General features: G+C 55.9%; 1 protein-coding gene across 1 annotated transcript in view; it reads right to left on the reverse strand.

Annotated features, from left to right (window-relative positions):
• Window positions 1-8,359, reverse strand: part of KDELR3 (KDEL endoplasmic reticulum protein retention receptor 3) — a 13,848-nt gene extending 5,489 nt beyond the window's left edge. Inside the window, exons 1-2 of the mRNA XM_046646320.1 lie at window positions 8,123-8,359; window positions 3,494-3,594 (exon numbers count right to left, since the gene is read on the reverse strand). Coding sequence (XP_046502276.1) covers window positions 3,494-3,594; window positions 8,123-8,213 — 192 coding nt within the window. The 5' untranslated portion in view covers window positions 8,214-8,359. The remainder of the gene's footprint in view (window positions 1-3,493; window positions 3,595-8,122) is intronic.
• Between the last annotated feature and the right edge of the window lie 8,643 nt (window positions 8,360-17,002).

Below are 17,002 nucleotides of genomic sequence, written 5' to 3' on the forward strand. Positions count from 1 at the left end.
AAAAAACTGGGACTGGTCTTCGTCAAGGAATTCAGCAGTGGCGTTCCCAGGCTTTTTTTTTTTTTTTGTGAGAAAGATTGGCCCTTAGCTAACATCCATGCCAGTCCTCGTCTACTTTGTTATGGGACACTGTCTCAGCATGGCTTGATGAGTGGTGTGTAGGTTGGCACCCAGGATTTGAACCTGTGAACCGTAGGCCACCGAAGCAGTGTGTGTGAACTTAACCACTACGCTACTGGGCTGGCCACTGCATCAGTGACTTGTGAGCATTCTTCTCCAAGGACCAACATCCCTTCAATCAGTTGATCGTCGCTCCTACAGAAAAGCTCTCTCTAATTACAGTAGCTGTCCTCCATCATATAAGGATTTTATGATCTAGTCTTTACCCTTCTAGGCCAGAGGTTCTCAAACTTGAATGTGCATCGAAATCACATGATGGCTGCCCTTCCCCTGCCCCCAGAGTTTCTGATTTAACAGGTCTGAGTGGGTCTAAGGATTTACATTTCTAGCAAGTTCCTGGGTGACGCTGATGGTGCTGGTCCAGGACCACATTGGCCTAGAGAACTCCTATTTGTACTTCAAAACTCAGGTTACATTATTTCCTCAAATTCTTTTCGCACCAGAATGAAGCACACGTACTGTCACCATAGCTCCATGTGAAATTGCTCACTGCCACCAGGATTGCATGTGCTCTGTCTACGTACAGTCTGTCTCCCCTGCGAGGGGGACTCCACAGGAGGGTCCGTATGCTGAGCACGTCTGACTCCCAGCCCCTAACTCGGGGCCTGGCACGAAACAAACGCTGGAACAAGTGCATGATTCAGTCAAGTGGTGATCACGTCTGTGTTTCACGCAAGTGGAAACTAGCCTCTTTTTTTTTTTTTTTTTTGAGTGATATGCCAAAATTTTATTTGTAGAATCTTAGCACTGTCATTAAAGAAAGAATAATAGGGCCGGCCCGGTGGTGCAGCGGTTAAGTTCCCATGTTCCGCTTCTCGGCAGCCCCGGGTTCACCGGTTCAGATCCCAGGTGTGGACATGGCACCACTTGGCAAGCCATACTGTGGTAGGCGTCCCACATATAAAATAGAGGAAGATGGGCACAGCTGTTAGCTCAGGGCCAGTCTTCTTCAGCAAAAAGAGAGGATTGGCAGCAGTTAGGTCAGGGCTAATCTCCCTCAAAAACAGACACAAAAAAACAAAACAAAAACAAAAGAAAGAAGAATAAAGTAGTAACTGACTGTTGGAGCTATAAAGGACCTGAGTATAGTGGTTTTAAAACTTCTTCATCAGATGTTTTCCAAATATTTTCATCCAGTCTGTGGCTTATCTTCTCACGTTTTTTTTTTCTTTTTTTTATTGAGGTAACGTTGGTTTAGAACATTATATAAATTTCAGGTGTACATCATTAATATTTCAGTTTCTGTGTAGACTACATCATGTTCACCACCCAAAGACTAATTACCATCCGTCACCAAGAAATTGGCCTCTGAGTTTCCTAGAGCTCATGCAGCCATGCCAACAGCTGGGTCTGCAGTCCCTGGCAGGACTGCCCAAGGCAGACCCTTGGCTTATGGTTTTTGCTACTTGTGTGTTGGATTTAAGTAGATAGTGATTTTAAGACCTCAGACTGAAGTTGACACTGAGTTCAACACCCCGCAAGTAACAGCATCCTCCATTCCATCAATTCTAGGAATAAGTTGCCCAGAACCCTAAAAGGACATCTCTGATACGGAGGAGAAAGAGAACTCGCTTTGGTCAAATATCTTCTGGGTACTAGGCACTTTACATATATTATCTCATGTAATCTTCACAATAGCCCTGCAAGATAGGTAGGTAGGATTTCCCCCATGTAGCCTTTCTTCCTTAAAAACAGGATTCCTGTTAGACAATGTGCCCAACTAAAAACTATATTTCCCAGCTTCCTTTGCAGATAAGGGTGGTCAGTAACATGTAGATGGAAGTCACTGGGTAGAGTTTGGGGAAAGCACTTTAAAAAGGGCTTACCTAGCTGGCAGGCACCCTATTGCTAGTTCTCACCTTCCTCCTCCTCCCCACCTAGAATGTGATATGATGGTAGGAGCTTTAGCACCCATTTTGTGACCCTGAGGCAAGCTGGACAATAGCTATCACATTCAGGACCAGCTATATCATTTGCAGGGCCTCTAGTTCAAAAATTAAGAATTCCAAGATGGCAAGAGCAGAGCATTCAACCAAGCATGGGGCCCTTCTGAGCAACTGCATAGGTCAAACAACCATGAGTCCTGTCACACTAAAGATGACAGAGCAGAAAATTAAAAAGAAGCTGCCATCCCAGCCCTGGAGCCCCCACCTCCAGATTTCATCTTATGAAAACCATTACCTCTTTAAAATAATTTAAGTCTTTGTAACCAGAATCCAAGCAGTTACATCCTACTTTTCTGACTCTGAAACCTGGGCTCCTTCTTCTCTGTTGCCTTAAAGAGCAGGATGGTTGGTTACAAGCTCAGAAGCATGACCTAACAATTACGGCCCAGGGCCTGGGACATCAGAGCGGAAATGAGAGATGCCCAGTTTCTCCTTCTGTGAAATGGCCGTGCTTCAAAGCAACAACTTCCCAGCACAAAATTAAGTCTGAACTGTTAACCTGCGCCACCTGTCCTCACCCAGCCCTCTGCCAGCATCCCCACCACCAGCGGGCAGACCTCTCCTGCTGAGCTCCCCACGCGCCCGCCTTCTGTCTGTCCTTCGAGTACCCTGAGCTCGTATCTGTCTTGGGGGTCTTTGCACAAGCTATTCCTTCTGCTTGGGAAGCTCTTCCTTCACACGGCTGGTTCCTTGTGCCGCTCAGATCTTGGCTTTCACGTCAGCTCTTCGGAGAGGCCCTCCCTGAGCACCCTCCCTGAACAGCCCCCTCTTCATTCTACATCACGTAACCCTATTTTTAAAACTTTTTTTAATAATCGAAGGAAACATCACCCTATTTTAATTAGTTTTTAATTATCCCTAACCCTAAACAAAGTTTTTCTTGCTTGTTTTATTATCTGTCTCCCCACTTAGAATGTCAGTTCCTAGAGAACGGGAGCCTCCTCGTCGTCTTCAGGTACCTGGCTCACAGCAGGGGCTCGATAAATATTTTTTGGATGGATGGATGAATGAGTTCTCTGAAAGCTCAGGGTTCCACGTTTGATTTTTTGTGTATTTTTTAACCATTACAATGGCTAACCTTTATTGAATGTTTAATATATGACAGCTATTGCATATTTATATTTATTTCCTCATTTAACTTTCACAACAAAACCCTCTGAGGTAAGTACTAGTATCTTCATTTTGCAGATGAGGAAACTGAGGCACACAGAGGCCTTGCACAAGCCTAGGTCCCGCAGATGCTAACAGCAACAAGCCCAGAGTCAAACCCAGGTCTGCCTGGCTCCACGGCCTGAGTTCCCAAGCCTGCGGTCTCAGGGTTGGGGGTGCTCGGCAGGCCCCACCTCCACGGCCACCCATCCCCTCACCTTCATTACTGTGTTGTAGATGGAGATGAAGTTGGTGAACAGGTCTAGGTACCTGGTGGTGAAGACGAGAGCGAAAAGGATCTGACTCTTCCCCGAGATACCTATGGCCAGATGGGGATAGAAGACAATGAGAACACCGACCCCCAGGCCCACACAGCCTCGAGGAGCCCCGAGCCTGAGCTCGAAGGGCCCACAGAGCGTCCAGTCACACTTAATGACGACACCCTGTCCAGGGCACTGTCACTCTCCGACACTTAGGAAACACCCCTTCCAACTGGATCACTTGAGCCTGTGTTCCTCTCATTAGGCTGTAATCTGTCTCCCGGTCTCCAAATAAAGACACGAACGCCGCGTTCCCAGCGGCCCCTCGTGCGCCTGCCTCAGTTCCTGCTCTGGGGAGGGCGTCGGGGGTGGTGTGAGCTGGGCTCGGTGGGGGGTGTCGAGGCTTCTCTTCGCTCCACCCGCAGAGTTCCACTGACAGTCCCCAAGGCTCTATCTTTTAGAGAACAACTCACTGATTTTACAAGGTGTTGATTCACCAGGGAGACTGGAAGGCACAGGGCCAGGGGAACATTCTATTTTATTTTCCAAATTTTAAGGATTAAAAATGCACTTTCTACTTATAAAAGTTATAACTATTTTTACCCTCTGTAAAACAAAAACCAGATAATACATGAAGATATAAATAAAAAACCCAGCAGTCACAAGAACCCCACAGCCCCAGTGTGCATCCTTCCAGATCTTCGCTGGCGCACACGTGCACACGACACATATGTGCACGCATATGACATGTAGGGACGCATCGAGCTGATAAAACCGGGGTCACACTTTCCAGGCTATTTCCTGACCTGCTTTGGCCTCTTTCTTTTTTAACTGTTTATTTTGAATAATTTTAGATTTACAGAAGAGGTGCAACGGCAGTCGAGAGAGCTCCCATATACCCTTCACCCGGCTTCCTCTCACGCTAACATCTTGCATAATCACAGAACATTCACCAGAACGAAGAAGCTCCCATTGGTACAGCACTATTGACTGAACTCCAGACTTCATTCAGATTTCACCCGTTTTCCCACTGACGCCCTTTTTCGGTTCCAGGATCCAATCCAGGACTCAAAGCTGCATTTAGCCATCATGCTCCGTTGTCTCCTTTTGGCCACTTTTTTGATACATCATGGAGGTTGCTGGCCGAGGCCAGCGGATGCCCCGCCGCGTCTCCTGCCTTGTCAAGCCCACACCAGTCTGGATACTTCACCAAACCACTCCCATCAACGCCACCCACGGCTTTGCATCCAAAGGTCAGCTCTGTCCTCCGCCGCCCAATCTCCAAAGCCAGCTGAGCGCTCCATCTGCCTCAAGCCACACTCTTCCCCTGGCTTCCACGACTGTCCAGACTGCTGGCTTCTCACCTCCTCTGGTTGCTCCTGTCCTCCTTGCCACCTGGTCCTTGGAGAGCGACATTTCTTCTTCCCCGTCCCTGTGCCATCTCATCCCACATGCCAGAGACACTCTGGCTCTGGACTCTCCTCCGAGTTCTGACCTATATACTCCTGTCATCTCCCCTCGAACCCCCTCCTTCCCCTATCTCCCCTCCTTCATAAATGCCACCATAGTCCCGTCTGTGCTCCAGCTAGAAAACTGAGGGCCATCCTTGAGTCTCTCTCCCCTTTCTTCCTCCCCCTCCATATTGCTCAGCCCCACTGCCCCCACTCCAGTGCCCCTCACTCAGCCCTGCCGCCCTACCCCAATGATCCAACTGGTGACCCCAAGTCTGCCCTCGCTGCCCACTCCTCCCCTAATTCCACCCAGCAACCAATCGGCTATTTTTAGAATAAAATTCTGCCTAAAGTCCTTAAGTGGCTCCCAAATGCCCTTAAAATAAAGACCCAAATCCTTATCCTGGTTCGTGAGGGCCTGCCTGGGCCACTCCCGTTGCCTCGCCGGCCCGATCTGATCACTCCCCCCTCACCCCCTCCCTCCAGCCATGGTGATAGTCTGGATTTTATTCTAAATGTAAGGGAACGACTGGGGAGTTTGGCACCGAGAAGTGACATTACCTGATTCAGGGTCTGGGTCCTTTGTATGCCTGAACTGTGCCTTTTCTAACGATTCCTCTGGTGCTGGACATTTTGGGGAGGGGGACAATTTGAACCCCTGAGGATGAACGCCGCTGAAGCCCCTAACATTCTGGAGAGCGCTGGGGCCCTGTGCCGGCTTTCGTCCTCGCATGGCAAGCGTGAGCTCACCCTCCTCATCTGTGAGATGGGCAGCCTCACACCGACGCGCAGACTGACAGGACGAAATAGGATTCAGTGAGACCGTGGGCGCCTCCTTGCTGGGGGGGCTTGCTGTGGGTGAAGGAGCCCCCTCGGGGGTGGAGTCTGGGAGGCAATAAGGACTCGAGGCAGCTCTGCGGGCTGAGCCTGCTGCTCTGCCACCTCCCTGAGCCCCCTTGCAGAGGCCTGGCCAGGAGGCCCTCAGCCCCATTAGGGGGGTGCAGGAGGCAGCCCTGGGGGTGACGCTGGCTACCCCCTCACACCTCACACGGTCTTCCCCACCCTCCCCTCTTTCCGTCCTCAGCCTGCCAGGCCCCCAGGCTTCGCTCACATTTTCCTGAGTGCTTTGGGAGCCCCGGCGATCTTGCGCACTGCGGTTTCCACGCTCTTCTGAAAGCAGTGATTAATTTCCACCAAAGCAAGCCGCGCAGGGAGACCCAGGACGCAGAAGAGAACAGGAGCTGCCGCCTGGCCAGAGTCCTTCGGGGGTCCACTGAGCACACTCGGGACCCGCGGACTGGGTGCAGCCCTCCCTCCCACTTGACGGATGGGGAAACTGAGGCCCAGGGTCACACAGTGAGTCAGTGGTGGAGCGAGAACGAAGCCCCAGTCTCCTGCTTTCAGGGCTGGGTCAGTGGGGGTGACCTCAGGGCTGACAGGGCTGGCATGCAGGCCCCTCAGCTCCTCAGATCTCAACCAGGCCTGTGCCGATCCCTCTCCACATACACACGCCCCGCCACCCAGCTGCCCTTTTCCTTCTCCCAGAGCGCTCACTCCTCTAACAAACCCTATCATTTACTCGGTTGCTGGGACTGTTGCTTGTCAGCACTCTCCCACCGCTAGAGTCAGCTCCACAGGCCAGCATCTCAGTCGGCGTTTCACGCCACGTGCCTAGTCCAGTGGGTTGGGGAACAGCGCCCCCTCCCGGTCGTGGCTGTTCACCGGGCCCAGGGCCAGCCGTGCAAGCACAGGGACAGGTCCCTTCCCCTTGCTGGAGCCTTCTGCCCCTGATCTCCCCTCTCAGCATCCCAGCCCACTTCCCTGAGTGGGAACCTGAAGGGCCGTGAGTGCCTTTCTATCCGGAGACCCCAAACCTGAACGGCCTCCAGGTCTAGAACCACTGCCTCCGACTGACTTCACACCACCCTCCCACGCACCAAGCCGCCCAGGCTGGCAGCCTCCACACTGCTCTCTCCGCCTCCTCTCTCCACATAACTTCCAGAGTGACCTGCCTCAGGTCCCCTTCTGAGCCCCGTCCCCTGCTCACAAACCTTCCATGGACCCCCAGTCCCAACCCCCTAGCCCCTTCACATTTGGACCACCCACCCCCCGGTCTCATCTCCTCCCCAGACCCCCCCCGAATCAGGCTGCTCACCCTTCCCTGGACATGCCCTGCCCTCTGTGGCCCCTGGGTTTTACACCCCCAGCGCCCTCCTCACAGCACACCCCCTGCCTGGGCGAGGCCCTGCCCATCTGCCAGGAGCCAGCACAGAGCTGCTGCCTCCATGAAGCCTTCAGGGGTCTGCTCTCTGCCTCCTGGACCCCCACCAGGAGCCTGCGTTCGTCTCTACGTCCCGTCACCTCAGTGCCAAGCAGAAGGCCCGCGCCTCCTGGACACCAGCGGACAAAGATGGCTGCAGGAGGCTTGGGCAGCCTCTTAGGCACTGGGTCTGCTTGGCCACCGCCAGGCCAGCCCTGAAACTTCCCCAAACCCCCAGCAGGGCAGTCAGACTGCTGGGCAAGAGGAGGACCCCTCCCGCTCTCCCTGGGCTTCTGCTCAAGGGCAGCTCCATGCCCACCTGGGCCGGGCTTGTGCCCGCTTGCCACATCACAGCCGCCTGTGCCACGTGCAGTGGGGGAGGGAAAGGGGCCCAGCCTGGGAGGATGTCTGGGAGGGGCGTAGGGGGTGCAAGAAAAGAGAAGACTAAGAGTTGGGGGCCACTTCCTGTGTGCGTACTTCCCCAGTCCCCCCACCTCAAGTCCCCCATCCTGGCCTGAGCGGGAATAGAGAAAACAACGGCCTCAAGCGGGTGCTGCTCCTGAGGAGCCAAGGGGAGGACTGGCTGGAGGGAGTCCACTTCCTTCTCCTCCTCCTCTTTCAACTAGCAGTGGCGACGCCAAGGGTGGGAGGGAAGGAGGGAAGCAGGCGCAGCCCACCCTCCGTAGTCTTCAGGGTCCTCCTTCTCTGATGAGGTACGACTTTAAGTTTTCTTTGGAAACTGAGCTGTGCAAAAACAGTTTCAAGCACCCCCAAGCCGAAGCCCCCACCCTGAACCGATTCAGGGGCCCCCATGGGGTTGGCCGGCGGAGGTGAGGTCCCTCGGGTCGCGCGCCTCCCGCCGGGGGCGCCCCTCACCTGCGCAGCACTTGGACCTCCAGATCTTACCCAGGAGCAAGATCATGGCCAGGAGGTGGCTCAGGTCCCCGAGGATACGGAACACGTTCATGGTCCAGCCCGCCGGCCCTGAGCCCACGCGCAGGCAACTCCGGGGAACTTCGTGCGGGCGAGGCGGCTGCCACGTCCCCGGCCCTGGGCCCCGCGCGCCCCTGCCCGCGCCCCCGAGCTCCGCGCCCCGCCCGGGCGCCGCCGCTCCTCCCGCGCGCTCCTGGCCGGGCGGTGACGTGGCCAGGCCGGCCGCCGCCGGGGGAGCCAGGAAGCGCCCCGCCCGAGATCCCGCCTCCCGGCCCGTCCCAGCAACTCGGTCCCGGGGCGGGGCGGCCGGGCCAGGCCGGGGGGCTTCCGGCCCGCTGCCCGCCGCCCAGGCCACCCTGGGCCTGCGAGGTCCCGCGCCGGCGCGCCCGGCTCCGAGAGGTGCCCGCGGGAGCCCGGGCCTCTGCTGCGCCCCTCGGCACCCGCGGTCCTCCCGCGCACGGCCTTGGCAAGCCGCTGGGCCCTCTCTGCCTCAGTTCCCTCTTCTGTACACTGGGCTAATAACTCCGGTGCCGGGGTGAAGGGGTCCGGCGTGCCAGGGCTGGGTATGAGCCTAGCAGGCTGGAAGCACCCCATCGACGGTGACCCACTGCTATTATCATCATCCTGGGGTTTGAACTGGTCATCCATCGTTGGGTGGGGAGAGGAGCTGGAGCCGGGTGCCCCACCCTGGCGCCTGTTAAATTGAACAGCCGCCTGGTCCCGCCCTGAGCTATCAGAGGTGAACAGTGGGATCAAAGTCTCTCAGGAGGGGAGTCAGCCTGCCCTCTGTTCCAGCCTAGGTGCTGAGTACCTTCCCCTCTTGGCCTCGGTGGTTTCATCTGTAAAAGGGGTTACTGCGAGTATGAAAGAGGCCCAGGCGGATCCAGGGCCCTCACTAGCGTCTCCCTCTTCTTGGTATGACAAGATGTTACAGAGGAGCACAGGCCAGGAGAGACTCCAGAGGCAAGCCGGGAGGCAGGAAGAGTGAAGGCTGAAGGACCACCGGTGGGCAGACGTCCTTCCTGAGCTGTGTGGCCTGAGCAGGTGGACCACCCGCTCTGGGCCTTGGTCTCTGCATCTGTAGGAGTGGACAGCATGAGGTAAGGGCCCTTACCACCTCCCTCCTTTTGACCCCTGTAGCCCCTTCTCCCATTCAGGACCTTCACCTCTCCCTAAACTATTGGCATCCTCCCACACCCACGCCTGGCCACAGACCACCAGAGAGGCTTTGCCACGGTGAAATCTGTCACTGCTGTACTCGTGACCCTTCCACGGCCCCCTCACCATGACTCCCAGGGCAAGGCAACCCCTTGAGACTCAGAATGTGGTCCAAGGACCAGCAGCATCTGTATTACCTGCTGGGAATGCAGAATCTCGGGCCCTGTCTGGACCTACTGAATCAGAATCTGCAGTGAAACAAGACCCCTGGGTGATCTGTGTGCAATGAAACTTGAGAGGCAATAATCTAAACAACACTAGGAGTGAGGTACTCTTATTATTTTACACCTGGGAAACTGAGGCACAGAGAGGTTAAGTAATTTGCTTAAATTCACACAGATAGTAAATATTGGAGCCTGGATTCCGACACATGGTCTGACTCCAGGGTTACATTACACTGTGGGTTGTCATGGGAGGTGATGAGCTCCTTGTCATGAGAGAGCAGTGAGTGGAGGGTGGGTGCCCATTTGTCAGGGACGCTGCAGTGGGAACTCCTGCCCTGGCAGGGAGATTGGGATAACAATAGCTACCAAGTGTTGAACATCCACTGGGTAGCAGGCCCGGGACAGGCACGTTAGTCAGAGTCTCTCTGTTCAGCCTCAGTCAGCACCCTCCGAAGCAGGCTTCAAATCCTCACTTTGCATTGAGGCCCAGAGAGGTGAGGGGCATGGTCCACGTCCCTCTGGGAGGGGCTGTGACAGGTTCTGAATGAGCCGCTCTGCTCCCTGCTCCCGCAGCCCTACCCAGATGCCTCCCATCCAGCAGGTGCCCAGAGAAGGTGGTGGCTATTTAAGTCCCTCAGGTGTGGCTACCATTCTCCCTGCCCAACCAGCTGGCATCTCCTCCCCAGCGCCCACCTCCTCCCCAAGCCAGGGAAGGCACGTGCATTTGCCATTTGGTGAAACATCTGTCCTCCTGAGAAGCAGCCCCGACTGCCAGCGAGGGGCTGGAACAAGGCTGGAAGCCTGCTCCTTCCTCTGTTTCTCTGGGAGGACCACAGCGGAACTGCCCAAGGCCAGGGGAGGGCTGCAGAGGGACCACCATGGTAGCGGAGAGGAAGGAACCCAGGCTGGGTGGCCCCGGGGCCAAGATCCAGTCCTGGGCCTGCCACAGGGGCCTTGAGCTTGCCAGGTCCCGTCCTTGGGCCTCAGCTTCCCCGTCTGTTAATGAGGATAATAAAGATAGTATTGCCGGCTGATTACTCGGTCCTTCTTGCATCTGGCCTTCCCAATCTCCCTATGCAACTGATACGCCCTATGTCTCAAGACAGGGAGCTCATCGCCCCCATTTTGCAGATGAGGAAACTGAGGCTCAAACTTGTCTCTTGCTCCCCCAGGTCACACAGACCTCCTCTCCCCACTGCGTCCTTAGTACTCAGCCCTGCCCTTGTCACGCCTACCCCATCTTCAAGGTGGAGTATTTTCAAAGCTCCCAGTGGAGAAGTAGGAAAATCCCCCGCCCCCCGTCTTGGTCTAGCCGGAGCCAGTACTCTGGCAGCCTGCTCCATCAGCTGATGCTGTCCCTGCTGCTGGCTGGTTCTGGGCAAATGCCTCACCCCTCGGGCCTCACTTTCCTGATACCCAAAAGGTGTCTGCTATAGGAGTGAACAGAGGGGGCGCCAGGAGGGGAAATTTCCTTCGTTCAAAGGACAAGGATTCTTTTTTCCTCATTAACAAAGCAAATTGTACGTTCAAAGTCAGATTTACGGGGGAGAGAATGGGGGGCTTGCTTGATTATAGGGAAAAAATGCATATATAATCTTTTTTCTTCCCTTTGTTACATTTCACCGCTATATTGCATATCCTGCCAACTCCCTCAAATTCTGCGAGGAAGGAAAGTGTGGATGTAAAGTGAAAATCACGATCCTGAGGACACTCCACCGCTTAACCGGCTGCCTATCTACAGGCAGGGCCCTGGAAGGAAGGGGGAGCTATGCGTCCCTAGGGGCTGCGATGGCTGCTTCTGCCCTCGGCGCGTAGACGCTCCCTCGTGGAAGGAATGAACTCTCCCCAGGCAGCCCCGAGGACCCGCCCGGGAGGCGCGGACGAGTCCATTCCCTAACCGAGTCGGGGGACCAAGGGCAGCCTTTCTCTTCTTGCAGTTCCGCCCCAGGTGCTCGGAAAGCTCTTTCCTGGCTCGATATGTTTTGAGTGACACGCGGCAGGGCCAGTGTAGGGTCCCCTTTATACAGAAATGGAAACCCAGATTCCAAAACCTCTCCTCCACGTTCAGTTCCAAGTACATTTATTGAAGACCAGCTGTGTGCTGGGCGCCCTGCAGGTTGAACGTAGACGCAGCCTCGAGGAGACCCCGGGGCTCTGTGGGTGGCGGCTGCCTGTGCACGGTCGGACAAGGCTCAGAGAGACTACTCCGGGTTGCAGTGAGTCGCGAGGGAGTATTGCAGTTAGGAAGGCTTCAAAGGATGCCCTAGTGGGGTTTTGAAGGATGAGTAGGAGCTTGCCTCAAGGACAAAACCTGGGGGAAGAGGGTAGAGTCCCAGATAGAAGGAACTGCATGCGCAAAGGCGCAGAGATATGATACGACCCGCCTTGCCAGAGCCTTCTGTTTGTACCGCTCTTCAAAAGAGGCCAACGAACACGAAAAAAAGAAAAAAAGGAGAGGATGAACGTCAAGGTTAGACAGGCCTTTGTCCGAGTCTCAAGCTCCACCACGGACGAGCTGTCCAAATTTAGGCAATTTATTTAATCTCCTCGGGTCATAGTGTTCCCATCGGTAACCAACCGGTATAAACCAAATGCTAACTCCTTCGACTCGTTACCAGGGTCACAGTTAGCTAGGTCTCTAAAGCGCTTTGCAAGGAATAAACCGCGCAACAAACTCCAGTCTCTTGCTCCCCTTTAGAGGACACGAGGCCCAAAGAGGGCCGGGCAAAGCAGAGCCGGGAGAAAACACGGAAATTCCGTGTCCTCCGAAGGCGATCACTCCCTCGCCGGTTTATTCCCGGAGAAGTGCAAAAAGAAAGGCAATGAAAAATAACCTCCCGGCCCCAGGAAGGCAGCTGGGGCGCTGGAAGTGTGCCGTCTCTCGACGCGAGCGGCGGTACACGGGTTTATACATATGTAAAAATTCATCGAGCTGTGCTCTTAAGATAAATGTATTGCTGTTTGTAAGTCACCTCAATGAAAAGAAAAACATTCCTCTGGCCGCGATGCCCCCTCCCCGCGCCGCTGGCGACAGGTGTCTTTCGGAGACTGCAGCGGCGCTCTCGGCTCGCGGCGCAGGCCCGGCTCCCGCGCGCCGCGCTGGTCCTCCTGCGCAGCCGGCCCCGGAGGTTCCCAAGGCAACCGCAAGCCGCTCACCGCGTCTCCCGAGCGACGGGGCGCCAGCGAAGACCCGGAGCCCGGATCGATGAACCGGAGCACGGACGAGGCTGGAGGGAGACGGCGGCCGGCCAGGCGCGGAGGGGGGCGGCCCGGCGCCCTTCGTCCTTGCGCTGGCTTTCCGAGGGCAGCCGGCAAGCACCCCTCCCCAGCCCTGACTGTGGCCACAAACTGCCGCTTGAATGCACCCCTGGGGATTCACTCTCAGCTTTCCAGGTGGGGAGATGGAGGGCTTGGCTGCTCCCCAACGTCATGGGGCGAAATGAGGGCCAAAGCGGAGCCCTCGTGGCCTGCTTCCCAGCTTGCGCAGCGCAGCCGAGCGGAAGGCACGTAGGACTGGAGCTGGCACCTCCTCGTGTTCTGGTTCCAGCCCTGCTAGTAACTTGCTGTGTGGTCTTCAAGCCCCCTCTCCTGTCTGGGTCTCAGAGATGGGGACACTACCACCAACCTCAGAGCAGCTGTTACCAAGTATGTGAAATAGCGAGTGTAAAAGCGGCTTATAAACTGTAAAGTGCTGTGCACGTGTCAAGGACCATCACCGTTGTCACTCTGTTGCCTTCTTATCCTCATCATCACCCCAGCCCCAAGTGCAGCCTTGGTAAGAACCAGCTGCACCGTGAACCTGAGGCTCCGAATGCTCCGTGTCCAGAGGTTTCCAGTCTGCAGGCGGGAGTTCCCTCCCCCCATTTTCTGCTTCTGAAGGAATGGGCCAGGGCAGCTCTCCTGGGCACCAGCGAGCCTTTGGTCCCCAGACCACCCACTTAGAGGGGTCCACAGAGACATCAGCCTCCACCCACCCTCTGTACACCTGCTAATCTTCCACTCTGTGCTGGATAGCAGAGGTTGCCGCTAAGTGAGGATGTCTGGGGGTCCCAGGACGTGGCCCTGGACAGAGCCCACGGGTAACTCACTCAATGCCCTTTGAATGCTACATGCTGGGCATCTTTGGGCAGTTGTGCGTTCGTGTACTGTGAAGTTGTATATACATTGGTGTGTGTGTATGTGTACATGTGTCAGATATGCATACATTGGTGTGTGTGTGTGTGTGCGTGTGTACTTGGAATGAGTATTTAAGGATGTGTATGTAAATGTGTGTATTTATGGCTGTGCGGTGTGTGTTCGCAGGTGTGTGTTGTGTATTTGTGGCATATGTGTTTACCCATGCGTCTATTTGTGTCTTTCATGGTGTATATGAATATCTAGGTGGGCATTTGTGGGTTTGTACGTGTGATGTGCACAAGTGGATGTGTAAAAGGGGGAGGTCTGTGATTGTGCATGTGTGGGAGCGTGCTGGGGGTCTTGGGTGCAAAAGCTCTTTTTTCCTCGCTCTCCCCTCATCTGAGTGACTTTCTTCCCCAGCTGAGGACTGTGGTTGAGGCCACAGCCATGCTCAGGCTAGCTCTTGTCCCCTCTGCAGACCTGTGGCTGTCCGGGTCTTGGACTTGCCTGGGTCTTTGGCCAGTGTGGGCATCAGGGGCCAGGGAGGGTGGGTGAACCTGGGGCCAGGGCTCGTGTGCCACCCCCTCCCCGCCTGGCCTCCTCCCCTCCCCACAGCAGGAGCAGCAGCAGGAAAGGTTGGCGGAGGGGGGCTATTTTGGGAGCGTCTCCTTAGCAACAGCTGCCACGGCCGTCTGTGGCGGTTTTTCTATAGGTGCTAAAATATTCCACCCTGGTGACTACTGAGTGCTGGGGGGTGAGTGAGGGGGGAACAGAGGGTGGGAGAGACCCCTACAGTCCTCTGTCCCCAGGGCACAGCCTGCTGGGATGGTCCTGGCTCGCTGGACCCCCAGTGCCCTTTTCCCCACTTCTGGTCCTCACCCCTCAGGGCTGCTGGGACTTTAGCATTCTGAGGCAGGCCAGCTGTGTCCTGGTCTAATTTCTTATCTAAGCAGCTGGGCTGCCTCAGTTTGTCCCATCTGTAGAATGGGCTGGTCTACTTTAAGAAACTCTCTTGGCCAAAAACCTCTGGGCTCTATGACTCTGGTATTTTGAAGTCCCCTCCCCTGCTGTCCCACCTGCCTGGCCCAAGTCCGCCTCCCCTCCGGCCCTCCCAGCCCTCTGCACAGGCTCTCAGGGCCCCTGTGGGACCAGGGAGGCCTGACTGGGCTCCCAGAGTGAGCCAGTCCGGGAGTGCTCTGCTGGCCTGGGATGACCTTTCCCTAGAAACTAGGAGCTGGTCAAATTCGGACTCGGACCCAGCTTACTCCCTGAGTGACCTGAGCAAGGCCCTCTCTCCACTCCCCCATTCAGCTTCCCCCACACCCGCCCGGAACTAGGGGTGGTCAGAGTCTCCGCCTCCCAGAGCGATGCGAGGATTGAATGGGAGCGTGGAGAACGGGCAGGCAGCTTTGGCAAAACGTACAGATGGGCGAAAGTTTTACCATCATTCTCCATCACACTTCAGAGTGTCTCACCCTTCCAGAGAGTTTTCCCTGGCCACCCAGGCCAGACCACCCACATAACAATACAACCCGTGCCTCGGTTTCCCCATCGGTAACAAGCGCCCACATCATAGAGTTCTCGGCCTAGGACAGGGTGGGCTGAGAGGACCCACTCAAGGAATGCCAGATCTCCTCGCTCCAGCCGGGGGGCTTCTGTGTTAGATGAGGACGAAGTCTATGGGCCCTCTGGGGACCCAGTCCAGACTATCCTGTTACGGAAGAGGCCTCTGAGGTCCACAGAGGTCAAGCAACTTGCCCAGGGTCACCCAGGTTCTGACACGCAAGCCTTCTCCCCCCAGCCCCCACACCTGTCTCACATCCCTCCCCCTACCTCCCCACCCCGCCCCGCCTAGGGCTAGCAGCCACTCGAACACTGGAAGGGATGGACAATATCAAATTCTTCCTTTAGTCTTTGATCATCCTCAGAACAGCCCCTCAAAGGGTCATCCTCCCTTTTACATATGAGGAAACTGAGGCCCAGAGAGGAGAGGCGAGCTGCCATGCCGAGAGTCACACAGGGGTTGGATGGTGGAGAAAGAACTCTTTTTCCTGGGGTCCGTGAACCTCTCCCTGCCTGGAACCACCCTTTCTGCCTCTCCCCCACCTCCTCGCAGTCCACCCTCAGCCTCCGCAGGACCCTGCTTACGGGAGATGAGCAGTGGGGGCCCCAGGCTGCAGCCCCAGGCCCACCAAGGTGACATCACCAGATGTTTTCCCTGTGACATCACAGCCACCAGGCCTCCTCCTCCCCTCTCCCAGAAGTCACTGCCCCAGAGCCCCCACCCCTTCCTTAAAACCTGTGCGCAGTGACCTAGCTTCGGGTCTGACTCCACAGAAGCACACGCTCTGGGTCTACAGACGCGCCTGTCTGCATCTCCTCCTCCTTCCCGCCCCTCCTCCTTCCCCGGCACCACACACTCTCAGGGCAGCCACCAGGTGAGGCCTCTGGCCAGGGGAAGAGACCACAGGCCATTTGCTTCCCCTGCACCCTCTGGCTTGGAATCCACGGGAAGGTGACAGGCACCGGGCCCACATCTACTGCTGCCCTGGCATTCGGGTTGCTTGAGCTCCCCCATCCATTCACACACCGAGGGTTCATGCAACAGAACAGCAGTCCTGGCTGCTGGCCTGTGAGGACCCAGCAAGGCAATGAGGAAGAAGGGCATGGAATGGGGTGCGCACTATGGACATCTGCAGTGTTGAAGGCAGGACTGAGACGGGACAGTCAGGTTTATTGGGTACTTACTATGAGCTGTGCATTTCTTGTGCATCCACCTCACTGGATCTGCCCCTGTGAAGGGAGGGACGGTTAGGGTCCCCATTTTACAGACAGATTAAATAAAAAACTTGCTGAAGGTCAGGCAGCTCCTAAGTGCTTTCGAGCCCGGGTTGGCTTGACTCCCAAGCCCACTTCACGTGAACCAAACTTGTGCCCAGGGCTGCATGAATGAATGAGTGGGTGATGAACGGCTTCTGCTGGGGCCTCAGGAGGCCTTCCCAGGGGAGGCGTGAGGAGGCTGGACTTGGACAGCAGCAGGAATTCTCTGGCAGAGAAGGAGGCAGGGCATTTCAGGCAGGAAGAACAGCACATGCAAAGGCAGAGAGGTGTGGAGCATCTGGTGTGTTCTGGAACCTGTGGGAATCAGGGTGCATGTGTGGGTATGTGGGGTGTGGGGTACGGCGGGGCCTGATTGCACACCTTACAGAGAAGTGGGGACTGGATCCTCTGGGGGAGGGTCTGCGGGGAAGGGAGACACTCACGGGGTTCGTGTGTTGTGGTTCCCAGGTTGGAGGCATCTTTGGGGGGTCAGCTTGAAGGAGGA

Source organism: Equus quagga, chromosome 19 (genome assembly GCF_021613505.1).
Source record: "Equus quagga isolate Etosha38 chromosome 19, UCLA_HA_Equagga_1.0, whole genome shotgun sequence".
Classification (NCBI taxonomy): Eukaryota; Metazoa; Chordata; class Mammalia; order Perissodactyla; family Equidae; genus Equus; species Equus quagga.